The sequence below is a fragment of the Pteropus medius genome, unplaced genomic scaffold (assembly GCF_902729225.1).
Source record: "Pteropus medius unplaced genomic scaffold, Ma_sr-lr_union100, whole genome shotgun sequence".
Lineage (NCBI taxonomy): Eukaryota > Metazoa > Chordata > Mammalia > Chiroptera > Pteropodidae > Pteropus > Pteropus medius.
In genome coordinates this window covers 31,791,627-31,805,251 of record NW_024354500.1, presented here as the reverse complement: position 1 = coordinate 31,805,251, position 13,625 = coordinate 31,791,627, and the positions used below count along the sequence as shown (strand labels likewise).

Below are 13,625 nucleotides of genomic sequence, written 5' to 3'. Positions count from 1 at the left end.
CTTTTGTTCCCTGTCCAACAACCAGCAGGCCTCCTTCCTGCCATCTGTGTGAGCAAGATGACAGTGACACAAGATGATGTCATAGAATCTGTTTGTCAATGATTTTAAGGCATTGCTTGATCTTCTGTACAAAGCAAAACATAGCCCGGATGAATTATAGAATTTTACAGTATTAGAGTTTGTAGAGATTATCTTCTTATTGTAGGGACTAGGACACTGAGGCACAGAGAGTTTGAGCTCATAGTGGTAGAGCTGGAACTAGAAGTCAGGACTTTTAATTCCTGGCCCAGTGCTTTTCCAGAGAATCAGTAATTCCAAGTTTGTGTTTCATTCAGGTAAGGTCCTTGTAATAGACCAGGGAACACCTTTCGTTTGGAGCACTTCTATTTGGTCTTTAGATAAAATGTCATCAGTACCAAATTATGTCCATTTCCCAAATGTGGCACTTTTAATTTAATTCTGTGCTTTGTTAACCAGGGAAAGGCTGTTTAGATAGCATGCTGTGAGTGTAGCAGAATTCAGTGACTATTCTCAATGTCAGTGCACTTTCCTCCAACAGGCTGGTAAACAACTTTATCTCTAAGTTTACAATTGGAATGTCTCACTGCACCAGTTCTGCAAAGCTAGCCACAACAAGTCACGTGTCTCTTTAAGATGAAAGAGGCTCGTTAGATTTATGATCACTTTTGTACAGGTGAAGGTCCACTTGGATTGTCTGATAGATTCCACTCAGATTTTGTGCCAGTCGTGCTTCCTTCTTTTGGAGAGTACCAGAATCTGATTTACAAATATACTCAGTGGCAAGGAACTGAGGCGCTTTGTGGCGCTGATTGCTTTTGTAGGGCCGACTGCAAATTACTTTTGTTGATGGAACAAAACAGTGTTGAGTGGCATATCTGAAGTTGCATATTATCAAAAAAATATTCGAGTTTGGTCTTAGAGTGCATTTTTTGAAGGCATAATGGTTAAAAACCCAGTCTCTGGGTCCAGCTTCTTCAGGTTACTTCCCGACTCTGTGTGAATGAATGAATGAATGAATGAATGAATAAATAAATAAATAAATAAATAAATAAATATACATACATATATATATATATATATATATATATATATATATATAGAGAGAGAGAGAGAGAGAGAGAGAGAGAGAGTTTGCGACTTATTGTGTAGCCTTGAGCAAGTTATTTAACCTCTCTGTGCTTCCGTTTCCTCATCTGTAAAATGAGAATGATGAAAAGAAATAGTAATAACACCAGATTGTTGTCGGGAAGTTTAAATGAGTTAGTATGTGTGAAGCACCTAGAACACTGCCAGACATGTGATAAACACCATATAAGTGTTTATTATTATTCCGACATGTTCATTCCATTTATTCATTTATTTAACAGCAATTCGTTGGAACATGTCCTATGTGCTAGGAGCAATGGTAGGTGAAAAAAGATTCTCAGCCCTCAAAGGATCTTTACAGATTAGTGGGCAGAGAGACATGTAATATAAACAGGGCCATTGTATCTGTACATTAAGGAGAATACAGTGGCGATACAGGTGAAAGAAGAGAAAAAGCTTCACAGGAAATCTGAGCTGGGACACGAAAGATGAATAGGAGTTGGCCAGTGGTCATCAGCGGCATGGGCATTCAGGGATGTACAGAAGCACAAAGGCCTGATAGCGGAGTAACTGGAACATAAAATAAAAGTGGCAGGGGTGGGGTATGGTTGGGGACAGTTGTAGAGACATGCAGGAAGGGACCAGAGCAAAGGCCTTTATCCTACAGTTTCCTGTAGGAGATAATGGGGATCCAAAATAGGCCAGTGGCTGCACCTCGCTGGGGCCCCCACTGCGGGGGAACCCGACAGGGCAGGTGAAAGAGGTTCTGAGGTGCAGTGAGGGCAGTGGGCATACCTGATACATGCGGTTGGATCTGTCCCTAGGAGGCTAGAGACACACCTAGGTACTGCTCTGCTCATCCACATAGCTCCTACCTGAAAGTTAAAAGTTTACTTGATGGCACCTGACGTGTATTTTTATAGTGTTTTCATGGGACTACAGCAGTCACCAGAAGCAAGTCATTTCATTGTTTTACTTAATGTTACCCCAAAATAAATGTATCCTGGGTAGCTTTTATCAGTCAAAATTAGGTAAATAAAACCAAATCCTAAGAATGTGTTCTTTAGTTGTTATTTATTTTTAAAAAGATGATCTAAATACACGATGTTTGGCTAAAATATCAAATTACTGCTATGAACATAGATTTTAGTCTGCTCTTCTTTTCCCATTTTTTTCTTAGAGTAATTGCCTTTAATTTTTTTAAAATTGTTTTAAAGGAGCACCTGAGATAAAACTTTAAGATTGGTCCCCTAATTAGTCCAAAGCAAGATGTAAGATTTTATAACACTTTCTTATAAACATCAACTGAATTCATGGTACAAATATCATACTCATATTATTAAAATTGAGTTAAATAATAGTTCCTATTAAAATAGAACTTTTAATTCTAATCTTATTGCAATCTGGGTCTACTTTAAATTCTTTATAAAGCCGTTGGGGGACAAGGTATTATTAAGATTCCCAGAAATGTAACAAAAAATGTTAATTTCCCATTTTCAAAGATAGCATTAAAATCAACTTATAAGACAAAACTATATTTATTTATTTATTTATATTGCTAAGTTATATCCTTCTGTGAGTTGTTTAGTTCAAATAGTAGTATTTTAATGTGCATGTTTTGCCTCTTCAAAGTACTATCCAACTACTACTGCCCATTTTATTATTATTTATTCTCTTTTTTTTCCTGAGAGGTGGAGCAACAAGAAGTTACCTCCCCCATCCACCCTTCGTTATGAGGGAAATGACACTGCGTAGTTGAATATCTTGGCCATGGCTACACAGCTGAGTAGAGCAAACATGAACAGCCAGTCCTCCCGATTCCCAAACTATTATTTCTTTTATCCCTCAACCTTGCCAAACAGAAGGAAATTGTTGCCACATGTCTGGGCCCAAAGAACTATTCATTCAGGAAATAATTATTAAGTATATAATTATTTTATATGCCTCATATCATTTTAGATGTGGGAAGTTGAGCACCATCACAGTCCCTGGCCCTAAAGGAGCTGGGGAAGTAAGCAGAGTAAACTGATGATTGGGCCCCAGAAGAAAGTGTGCAAAGCCAAGGTTAATGGTTGCTGAGAGTTAGGAAGCTCTCCTGGTAGAGCTGGCTCCTGGGTAAAATGTTGATGAGTTGGGGTTGCTGGGCCGGAGAGTACTGAGGTTGTCATCGTGTGCAGAAGCATGTACTAGAAATGCAGTGTGGTGCTTTTTAAAAACTCCCAGGATTATGATCTAAGCCATAAAAGTGGCCTGGGGTGTGGGCCCTCTCCTGGAGAGGCGGCTGGGATAGGAAAGAGGTCAAGAGAAGAAGGTTGCAGATAAACGATGGTGAGCTATTGAGAGATTTTGAGAAGGGGCGTGATGATCAGATTTACATTTCTAAACTGTCTCCCTGAATCTGTGAGGTCAACCAAGGGTTGCCTTGCCTAAAAAACAAACAAACAAACAAACAAAAACAACAACAACAAAAACATCGACAACAAAAAATAAAATAAACTGTCTCCCTGAAGTGGTTTTAGAGAAGTGAAGATTTGGGGGATGTGAGGCACAGGAACTGTCACCTGAGGACAAAAGGTCAGTTATGAAACTGCCGTTTTCATCATCTACATAAGTTCATTTTGAAGGCCTGAATTAAGGGACGGCAGTAGAAATGGAAAGAGCCAATAGGTTCCAGAAACTTTGAGATTAAAATGAACGGGCCTAGATGACTGATTAGACTTGATAGAGGAAGGGTCAAATCTGGGCTGAGGAAGAAGTGTGAAAATGTTGAGTTTGAAGTTTCCATGGGATATTCAGTTGGACAAATCTAAAGTCGTTGGATATTTGGATCCAAACCTCAGGGAAGATCTAGTGACATATGTTTGGGAGTCATCTGATACAGGTGCTAGCTGAAGCCAAGGACATAGGAGAAGTGCCTGTGAGGGGGGTGCCATGGATGTGGGAAAGGGAGCAGATGGTGGAACCCTGGGGACACCACAGCGACAGGGATGGTGGAAGAAAACAGGTGAAACCAAAGAAGTTAGCGTCACTTAAGCCAAGGCAGGAGGCATTGGTCAGCAGTATGAATCCCCCAGAGCTCAGGTGAGATAAGGATTAAACAAGCTAAAAGCTTCAACGATGAGAAATAAGCTCCCATCTTCTTTCTGCAACATCAAATCTAAACTCCTTTCACTAATGTCATGGCATATACCCCACTTGCTTCTTCATTTCTCCGTACCAGCCTCCTCTTTATGGGCCCGTGAAGAAGTCGCACCATTCCTATGCTCGTATTTTGCCCCTTTCCTGGACCATCCCACAATTCACCCCTTCACTTGTCTAAGTCTCATCCAACTTCAAAGCCTAGCACAAGTCGCTTTTTTCCCACGGCTGCCCCAGTGTGCCCTGAGTGTGCTCTGCTCTGTAGAGACCTGTTTGTATTTTACTCCACTTAACACTTGATTACATGCAGTCTGGTGGTGTTGGCTGTGGATTCATGAAGTCTGTCTGACTCTTGTAAGCTGTGTGAGGTGAGGGCTCTTATTCTTCCTCTGTGGCCTTTGCAGCCTGGAATATTGCTGAGCAGATAATCTTTGGTCTGAAAAAGCGTTCTGGTTGATCAAAATTATTAAGATTTAAGCTTATCCAGTTCATGAGGATTCTTCAGGAAAATTTACATTTCAGCTGTCTCAGCAGAAGAGTTGGTATAAACCCTATGCAAGGGAGATCATTCGAGGGTAGCATCTTGGTTGGCTGATGGCCACATCAGCTCGGGGAGGAGTGCTTTGGGGACAGAGGACAGAAATGCGGGAGGGGCCGTTCCTCAGAGCTGGCACTGGTAAGACTGAGAGACGTGTTTCTATTCTAACATCGTGATGCCAATATGGGGTTTCCTCCCAAACAGGCTCTCAAACTTTACAGCTGGCTTTTGAAGCCTGTCTCAGAGCACTGCTCAATCTGGTTTGGTGAAAGCCTAGGGAGGTGATTGGACCCCCAGGACAGTGGCTGCTGAAGTTAATGATGATAGAAGAATTCTAACTTATTGCCATCACTGTGGCTGTTGTCGCTGCTCTCAGATGAAGGGAGAATTTTATGGTAGTGGAAGAGGTAGTTGCTAAACAAAGGACAAAGAAATGATCCTGTCTCTTTCTGATCATTAGTTTAGAATTTTTCACGACCCTGGACTTCCAAAGAGAAATTGAGGTCCTTCTCACCCACAGACAGAGGACCTAGATCTTTGTAGCACCCTCATTGCTGAGGGACGTAAGAGATCATATCCTGAGTTGGAGGTCATATTGGTTGTTTCTAGAACTACCAGGTCACTCTGTGGGTGTTGGGTTATACTCTCCAGAGGATGGAGTTATTTAGGATCCCCCGAGACTGGTGTGCCTGCATTTTAGGAATTTTTGAAAAAAGGAAATGAGGATTCTGTCAACTTTTTTTCCTGTGCACCTTTTCCTTTGAATCTATAGTTAACATCCTTTTGGTAGTGTACCTCTTTGCTTCTTAGTTCTATAAACCTCTTCCTAGTTTAGTTTTCATAAATAAGGGAGAAGTAAAAATAATTTTCTCAAAAGGACTTGTCAACATAAAGCCATGAGGTTAGGTTGGTGACATGAGGACTGAAGGAAACTCTTGAGGTCGGAGCTCTGCAGACACATTTTTCTGGAAAGTGACAATAAAGCAACATCATGATCTGTTCTTTTTCCTTTAGAACAAAGAGATGCCAGTTGTCTCCCAGGTCTGAACTGGACTTGGTTCTAACTATTAGACAACCAAAACCCAAGGCTTTAGTCTTTAGAAATTGAGTTGTGTCATTAGTTATAAGAACCTGCACTCATGCTAGGCACTCTATTTTCGAGGATGCAAAGATGAATAGAAATTGTGCAGTCGTGTGTTATTTAACTCTGGGTGCAGAATTGTCTCTAACTGCTTTGGATGCCCAGAGATGATGGAAACACTTGATCTTAGACAGCAAGGCAGGGGGGACTTGCCAGGGACCATCTTCAGGGATTCCTTCTTCTGCAGCTCATATCTGCAGTGACTCATCTCTATTTCTTCCAGCCGCAAAATCAGACCGATATTTTCATCTGATTTTCCTCTCTGCTTCACAAGGTAGAAACCTGTATCTAAAGAATAGAGCCCTTTAATTCTCTAGAGCTCCAACAAGCCCAACTCCCCCAGATTATATACTTCTCAGCCAACAGCAACAAGACAACTTGAAATGTTGTCCCATGTCCCAGGCCCAGACCTAGATTGGGTCCACTTGATCCTGAGGCCAGTGTAACCAACCCTTTCCTACCTTCCCTTGTCCTCCTCCCTTACCCCTGCTCTGCTTTGTCACCAATTGCTACCAAGGTCAGTTGGAGGAGTCTCCATCTAGAACTCAACTCTCAGGCTCTTGGATCCCTCTGCTGGCTGACAGCAGAAGTACTGCTAAGCTTTTACTTTTTTTGTTTATTTTTAAATGAATTAAGGTATTCTGATGACCATTTTCTTTCTCCCACTCTTTCTCTTTCTGATTGACACTGTAATTCTTAATAAGTTTCTCTCAGTGTCTTTCATTTTTATACTAAGCGCTAGTTCATGGCCTGTTCCTGGTAGGGAACCACTGGTCAGTACTGGCTAAACAAATGACTCAATACAGGGTTACAGGGGCTGCTGCAGACGTAGCTATGAGGTATGGAGAGGGCATTAGATCTTCCACTCATGAACCACTCCCACCTCTCCCACCAATGATGATCATAATAATGGCAAGTTTTTTTACGGACTTGGAACCAAATCCTTTGTTAGATACTTTACAGGCATTATGGTCTAATAGCCCTTACATCAGCTTTGTGAGGCAGCTTCACTTTATCATTAACTCCACTCCTCAGATGACAAAGCTCAGGCTGGAGTTCATGGCTTGTCTGTGGTGGAGCTCAGGGCTGGACCTCAGATCTTTGGTGCCATATCCTACTTCAAGCCACACAAATACAACTTCCTTATGTGCTCCAGGCTTTACAGGCCTTTATTTTGGCATAAGTGCTTTGACCTTGCTCTCTGCCTAGAGATTTCTTTCCTCCTCATCTTCTCTTGGGAATTCTGACTTTTCCTTCAAGACTCAGTTCAAGGGCCACTTGGTGAAGCATGCACACCCCTCCCTCTCCTACCTTTTATTTTGGTTGTGTTTGCAGAGGCCCAGTGAACCATTGCTCGCCTCCAGTGGAGCCCTCATCCCATGTTTTGGTCATGACTTCCTTACTTGTCTCTCCTAGCAGACTCTAACTTTGAAAGTAGGTGTATCTTATTGGTCTTTGTATCCCTAGTGCAGCCCAGCTCAAAGTAATAGAAATAACAGCAATACTTAATATTTACTGAGTGCCCATCTTGGGCCAGGCAGAGAATGTAAAATGAGAGAATGTAAAAACACTATATTTTACATTCTCCCATTTAGGCATCACAGCTACCCATACTATATGTAAAATTATTAATCCCATTCTACAGATAAAGAAACTGAAGGTTAGTGAGTTCTATAACTTGCCCAATGTTCCCCAGTAAGTGGCCAAAACCAGGGCTTGATCCCAGGGCTCCCCGAACTTTTTTCACATTTTGTTAACTGTCATGCCCTACATTTTAGACCTGAATAGATAGTCTTTATCTTTTAATGTTGCTTAAGAAATGTGAGTAAAAAGATTATTAATTTTTCTTCACTAAAATTAGTAGTGCCCTGAGAAACATTTGCTGTATCTTCCCAGGAGAAAGGCTCTGAAGAAAAGGGGCCATTTAAATAAATCAGGTTTTGAACTTTTCTGAGGAAAAGAATTTGGGAAATATGAAGTATAGAAGGTAACTGTAGAAATGCTGAAAATCCATTTCTTTACTCTGTAACTTCACATGAAACTTTGCAGCTATTTTATGAAATATTTTATGAAATAATCACTGTGTTTATCTGGCTCATCTGTCATCTAAAATTTCCAACTGTAAGTTAAGCATTTTTTAGGCCTGAAATTCATTGAGTATGGACTTAAGTACCCAAGAGAGACAAATCCAAACTACCTACTTTCCAGAGCACAATTTAAAAACAAAAAGAAACAAAAAAACATAATCTTTGCAAGTAGATTTTCTATTAAATTTAACATATTAATTAATGTTAATTTTGTTTAACTGTTAAAATATTTCCCAGAACACGCATTGGTCTTTACCAACCTAATTGATGACTCATTTGCCTGTCTTTGAGGTTCAAGTTACTATTGCATATCTCAGATTTTCAAGTTACCATTGAAATCAGTGAAAAATTTAAGATTATTTACTCAAGAAATGTAGGCTATTATTAGTAACATCAATATTTATAATTTTTATACTTCAATATAGTATTCTATGCTATGATAGTCTGTCTGATGATTACATTTTAATAACATCTAGAAAACTCCAAAGCCTTTAAAGGTACCCTTACTTACCTTCTAGATATTAAAACAGGATTGCTACCATTCCCATTTTATAATATGTGAATTTGCCTCACACTAGTGGAGAGTAGAGATAAAATCAGAATATTAGGGTAGTAAGGGATCTTGACCCAACTTTATCATTATACAGATTTTTTAAAAAAAATGATCAAAAAAGCTATCTGCAGCTCCCTGTCTTCCCTAGTACACTAGAAAGCTACCTTTCATTAAGAAAACCTATAGTTCCTTGCTCTCTTAGTTCAGTCCTCTCACTGCAATTTTGCTGATTTTACTTTCTTTAGGTCGTATTCCCTGTCCTGCCGTGCTAGGAAACCATGACGACTGCCATCTTGGAGCACCTGAGCACCCTGTCTGTAAGTGGGCAGCAGCTGCGCCGCCTGCCCAAGATCCTGGAGAATGGGCTTCCCAAGATGCCTTGCACCGTCCCAGAAACAGATGTTCCCCAGCTCTTCCGAGAGCCTTACATCCGAACCGGCTACCGCCCCACCGGACACCAGTGGCGCTACTACTTCTTCAGCCTCTTTCAGAAACACAACGAGGTGGTCAACGTCTGGACCCACTTGTTGGCAGCTCTGGCTGTCCTCTTGCGATTCTGGGCCTTTGCCGAGGCCGAGGCCTTGTCATGGACCTCAGCCAACACCCTGCCCCTGCTCCTCTATGTCCTGTCCTCAATCATGTACCTCACGTTCAGCGTTCTGGCTCACCTGCTCCAGTCCAAGTCAGAGCTCTCCCACTATACTTTCTACTTTGTGGACTATATTGGTGTGAGCGTTTACCAGTATGGCAGTGCCTTGGTTCACTTCTTCTACACCTCTGACCAGGCCTGGTACGAGCAATTCTGGCTTTTCTTTTTGCCAGCCGCTGCCTTCTGTGGCTGGTTATCTTGCGCCGGCTGTTGCTATGCCAAGTATCGTTACCAGAGGCCTTACCCTGTCATGAAGAAGATCTGTCAAGTGGTGCCCTCAGGGCTGGCTTTCATTCTAGACATCAGCCCCGTGGCGCACCGAGTGGCCCTGTGCCACCTGGCTGGCTGCCAGGAGCAGGCGGCATGGTACCACACCCTCCAGATCCTCTTCTTCCTGGTCAGCGCCTACTTCTTCTCTTGCCCGGTTCCTGAGAAGTACTTCCCAGGTTCCTGTGACATTGTGGGCCATGGGCACCAGCTCTTCCACGTGTTTCTGTCTATCTGCACGCTCTCCCAGCTGGAGGCCATCCTCCTGGACTACCAGGGGCGACAGGAGATCTTCCTGCAGCGCCACAGCCCCATATCCGTCTACATGGCCTGTCTTTCTTTCTTCTTCTTGACTGCCTGCAGCACTGCCACTGCAGCCTTCCTGAGGCACAAAGTCAAGGCCAGACTGATGAAGAAAGATTCCTGAGGCTGGCAGGCAGGTCGAAGTATAGAGGCACCCCATTGTGATTTGGGAAAAATGCGATACAAAAAATCGAAGTTGACTTTTCATTTTTGAGTCAGCTTTTAAATGAATACGTTTTCCCAAGGATATGCTATGGCTATGGCATTGAGAAGCCAAAAGATTCAAGAGTTATGTTGTTATAGCTGTTAATAAAAGGAGTATTCGTTTTTCCTCTGAGTCATAGCCTTTCAAGACACAGGAAAGGAGAGGACCTTGGCTAAGATCCAAGGGACACTGAATTAAGGACCATCCTCATACCTGAAAATTTAGTAGAATCTGACTGTGGCCTCCAGGGGCAAGTCCTGGAGCTGAAGGGAGAATTAAACTGGACTGGAAAACAAGGAGATGGCTGGTCCACACCGTATTGGAATGGCCATCCTACTATGCTGGCCTTCGGTAATTGAATGAATTGACCCAAGGACTCGTTTTCGTTTGGATTTCAGATTGTCCAGGGTGGAGAATTCAGAATCTTTAAGATTCAGTGAAACCCTCAGACATAATGAATTATTCAATTCATCTGATTTCTGGTCCCTCTGCTCTCACCCACTCTAACCCCGATCCTTTTCTCAGGATGATGTCTCCCTGGCAGTTTTCTCTAGAGTGCTATTCGCTTCCATCCATACCTTGGTAATATTTAGGACTGTGAAGTAGTCATAGTTGCAGGAAATGCTTGGATCCATGTGGACAACCAGGAAACTTATTCTCATATAATACTAATGCAAACAGTATTAGAAAGTACAGTGCCAAAAGCCCCTGGAGACCTAGCCAACAGGCATGGATACAGTTTGATGTCATGGGGCTCTTCTGTGAATACCTGTGGACTGCAGGATTACTCGAGATCTATTAGAGCTGTGTTATAGGCCAGAAGATCTGGGGCTTGCTCCAGGGAATCCTCTCCAGATTTTGACCAGCATCTTCAAAAAGTCCCTGGTAGAGTGCATCAGTTCTAAGAGTCCCTCTAGGGATCTGATTATTTCAAGAGGAACCCGAGGTCAAGCCTTTTAAATGGATACTGCCCCAAGAAGGACCTAATAACCATCCTAGTTCAGGGTCCCCAGGTGGCAGTTATGATTTAACTTAGAGCTGAACCCTTACAATAATCCAGTCCCAGGAGAGGTGAGTGTGTGTGCTCACTGTGGGTCGGTCCCTGAAGCCTCCTTTGGGTAAGAATGGTGAACTGGCCACTCCCTAGCTAGAATGTTGTTCAGGACATTGCCGCCTACCAGCTCTTATTGGATAGATGGTACTAGCCATTGATGTGTTCTGACCATGCAGCCTCTCTGAGGACTGACTTCTGCATTCATCCAGGGAGAAGGGCTCCATTGACAGAAGAACCATAGAAGCCTTCTCAAGGCTACATTTCCTATCTACTCTGTTTACTAAAAAGGGAAGTGGTTTGTTTTTACTCCAGTTCAATGAATGTCTTCTATTACTAGATTATTTTGTTGTCTTCAAATCTTTGTTTTCTTTCTTTCTCCGAGAGATTTATGGCTTTTGTGCCTTATAAATGAAAATGTATGAATACTACTTAATGTATGACCATGTGGAATTTTCAGTTTTGGGTTATTGAGATAAGAAAAAAAGAATTCATTGCTTTTCAACTAGTAGATGAAAGAATTGCTTATCAAAAGACTCTTTGAATCTGTATTTTGTCAAAAAAAAAAGAAAAAAGAAAAAAGGGAAAAAATATTCAACTGAAGCTTTTCCTATAATATTTGTATCAAGAAAGTATATGTCTTGTCAACTACATAGTTTTCCTAGATGGATCTCTCTGTTACTTCTCAGTTATTAATCCTCAAATGCCTGAGTGTCTGTTCTACCCAAGTGTCTTACACAAACTTCTGGTGTCTAGGCCAAATTCACCGCAAATAAAGTTAGTAAAAGTGAACTAAACAAGAGAATAGAGGAGTTTTGCAAACATTCCAACTAGAGAGTCAGTTTAAAACAAGGAAGAGAAAGTGTTTGAAATGTCCATTAGATTTATGGATTCAAAGACAATAGATATTCTTTTTAAAAGTTGGAAGGAAGATGTTAGTCATGCTCTTGAATATAACTGTGATAGTCATGGTGGGCGGAGATCTTTAGGCCAAATGCAGGTAGTTTTTAAAAAGAAAACAGGAAGTACAGCAGTGATCTTCAAATGTAGTCCACAGGCCAATGCCAGCCTGCATACTGTAAACAGTCTCTAACAAGACAGATACAAGATAGACTAAACTTTTAATTTATGCAAGTATTAGTCCCTCAAGTGATTGGAAATTTAAAATAAAAAAAAGTTTCACCAGAGATATTTGAGAAGCATTGAGGTACGGGACTATCTCATTAAAAAATATCAGTATCTCATTAGTATCTAAACACAGGAAATGTGGATGTTTTTACAACTCAGACTTTTGAGGGGTTAAATACTTCTTTTAAAACATTTTCATTAAAATGAATGTACCTGTAAGGAACAGACCTATTGTTTAAAATGAATAACTAAGTTTTTGATAAAGGAGATGATTATCTTTCTCCACCATACCCTCTCCAACAGTTGACATTTACTGGAAATTCTGTTGGTTCTCTTTTTTTAACTAGTACTTTCAACCTATTAAAATCTAAATGCTTCTGAAAAAAACTAAACTATCAGTCATTTACATCTTGTGAATAAAATTTTTGATGGATTTGTATGAGGCCCTACTCAGGGTGAGGAGAGGGGACAGCAGGATGCAGCATACTGGAGACACATTTACCTGTTTCCCTCTTGCTAAGTTCTTGACCTATATTTGCCAACGACGTAATGTTAATGCTCTTCAGATGTTAGGGTTTCATTTCCCACTTCAGCTAAAAGTACCTCATTCAATAACAATATTCTCAGTCCTCTACTGGAAGCTTGAAATAGCAGGAGCTCAGGCCTCTGGATAAAGGTAGTTCATTTCTGTCTCTATTGCCCACCTGTTGGCAAATTGTACGTTTATGCTTAAAACCATTAGGTTTTTCCGTTGCTGCACTGTAGTTTCAAGTGAATCCTCTAGATGGCGCTCGTGTCTTAGGGAGGGCCCAGCCGTTGTCACCAAGGCCTCAGCCTATTAATTGTGTTGGTCCTACCGTTTTGCTTGATTGCTTGGCAGGGGAAAAAATGGAACGATTTTCTGTTTATGTAAATCTACTTACACAAATGACCATTAAACTGATTTTGTATATGGATTGTTTTACTGTCGATAAATACCTTGTGTCTTTGACATGGCCCATTGACAAGGACTGCTTTGACAAGGCCCATTTTAAAGGTTTTATCTAGACAATCATTGCGTGGAGAAGGAGGTCAGTATACACTTTATATCCACCTAGAAGTAGGAAAATATAAAGCATAAAAAATCTCTATACCCAAACTCCCCAAATACACACACACACACACACATCCCAAATCCTCACTTGTAAATAGATTAAATTGCCCCTCCAAAAAAAGCTATGGAGTTGATTTCTCTGAAGACTTCAAACTAATTGAATAAATACTCATAGTTTCATGGACAAGTGTTAAAGATTTTGAATCGATGGACTATATTTTTTAAAATCTAAAAATTACAAATTATACTATAATTATGCTGTCACAGATACTACAATGTGTGTGCTGTGAAATGTAACACCTGTCAGCCAAAGGATTTTGTAGCCTAACAGATTTAAATAGCTGTGAAAAAGATGATTCTCTAGG

The 13,625-nt window shown here is 41.0% G+C and overlaps 1 protein-coding gene across 2 annotated transcripts in view; it reads left to right on the top strand.

The window, feature by feature from the left end:
• PAQR8 (progestin and adipoQ receptor family member 8) overlaps positions 1–13,123 on the top strand; it is a 37,843-nt gene extending 24,720 nt beyond the window's left edge. For both annotated transcript variants that reach the window (XM_039853342.1, XM_039853343.1), the window contains exon 2: positions 8,810–13,123. In XM_039853342.1, coding sequence (XP_039709276.1) covers positions 8,843–9,907 — 1,065 coding nt within the window. In that variant the 5' untranslated portion in view covers positions 8,810–8,842 and the 3' untranslated portion in view covers positions 9,908–13,123. The remainder of the gene's footprint in view (positions 1–8,809) is intronic.
• Positions 13,124–13,625: the final 502 nt, after the last annotated feature.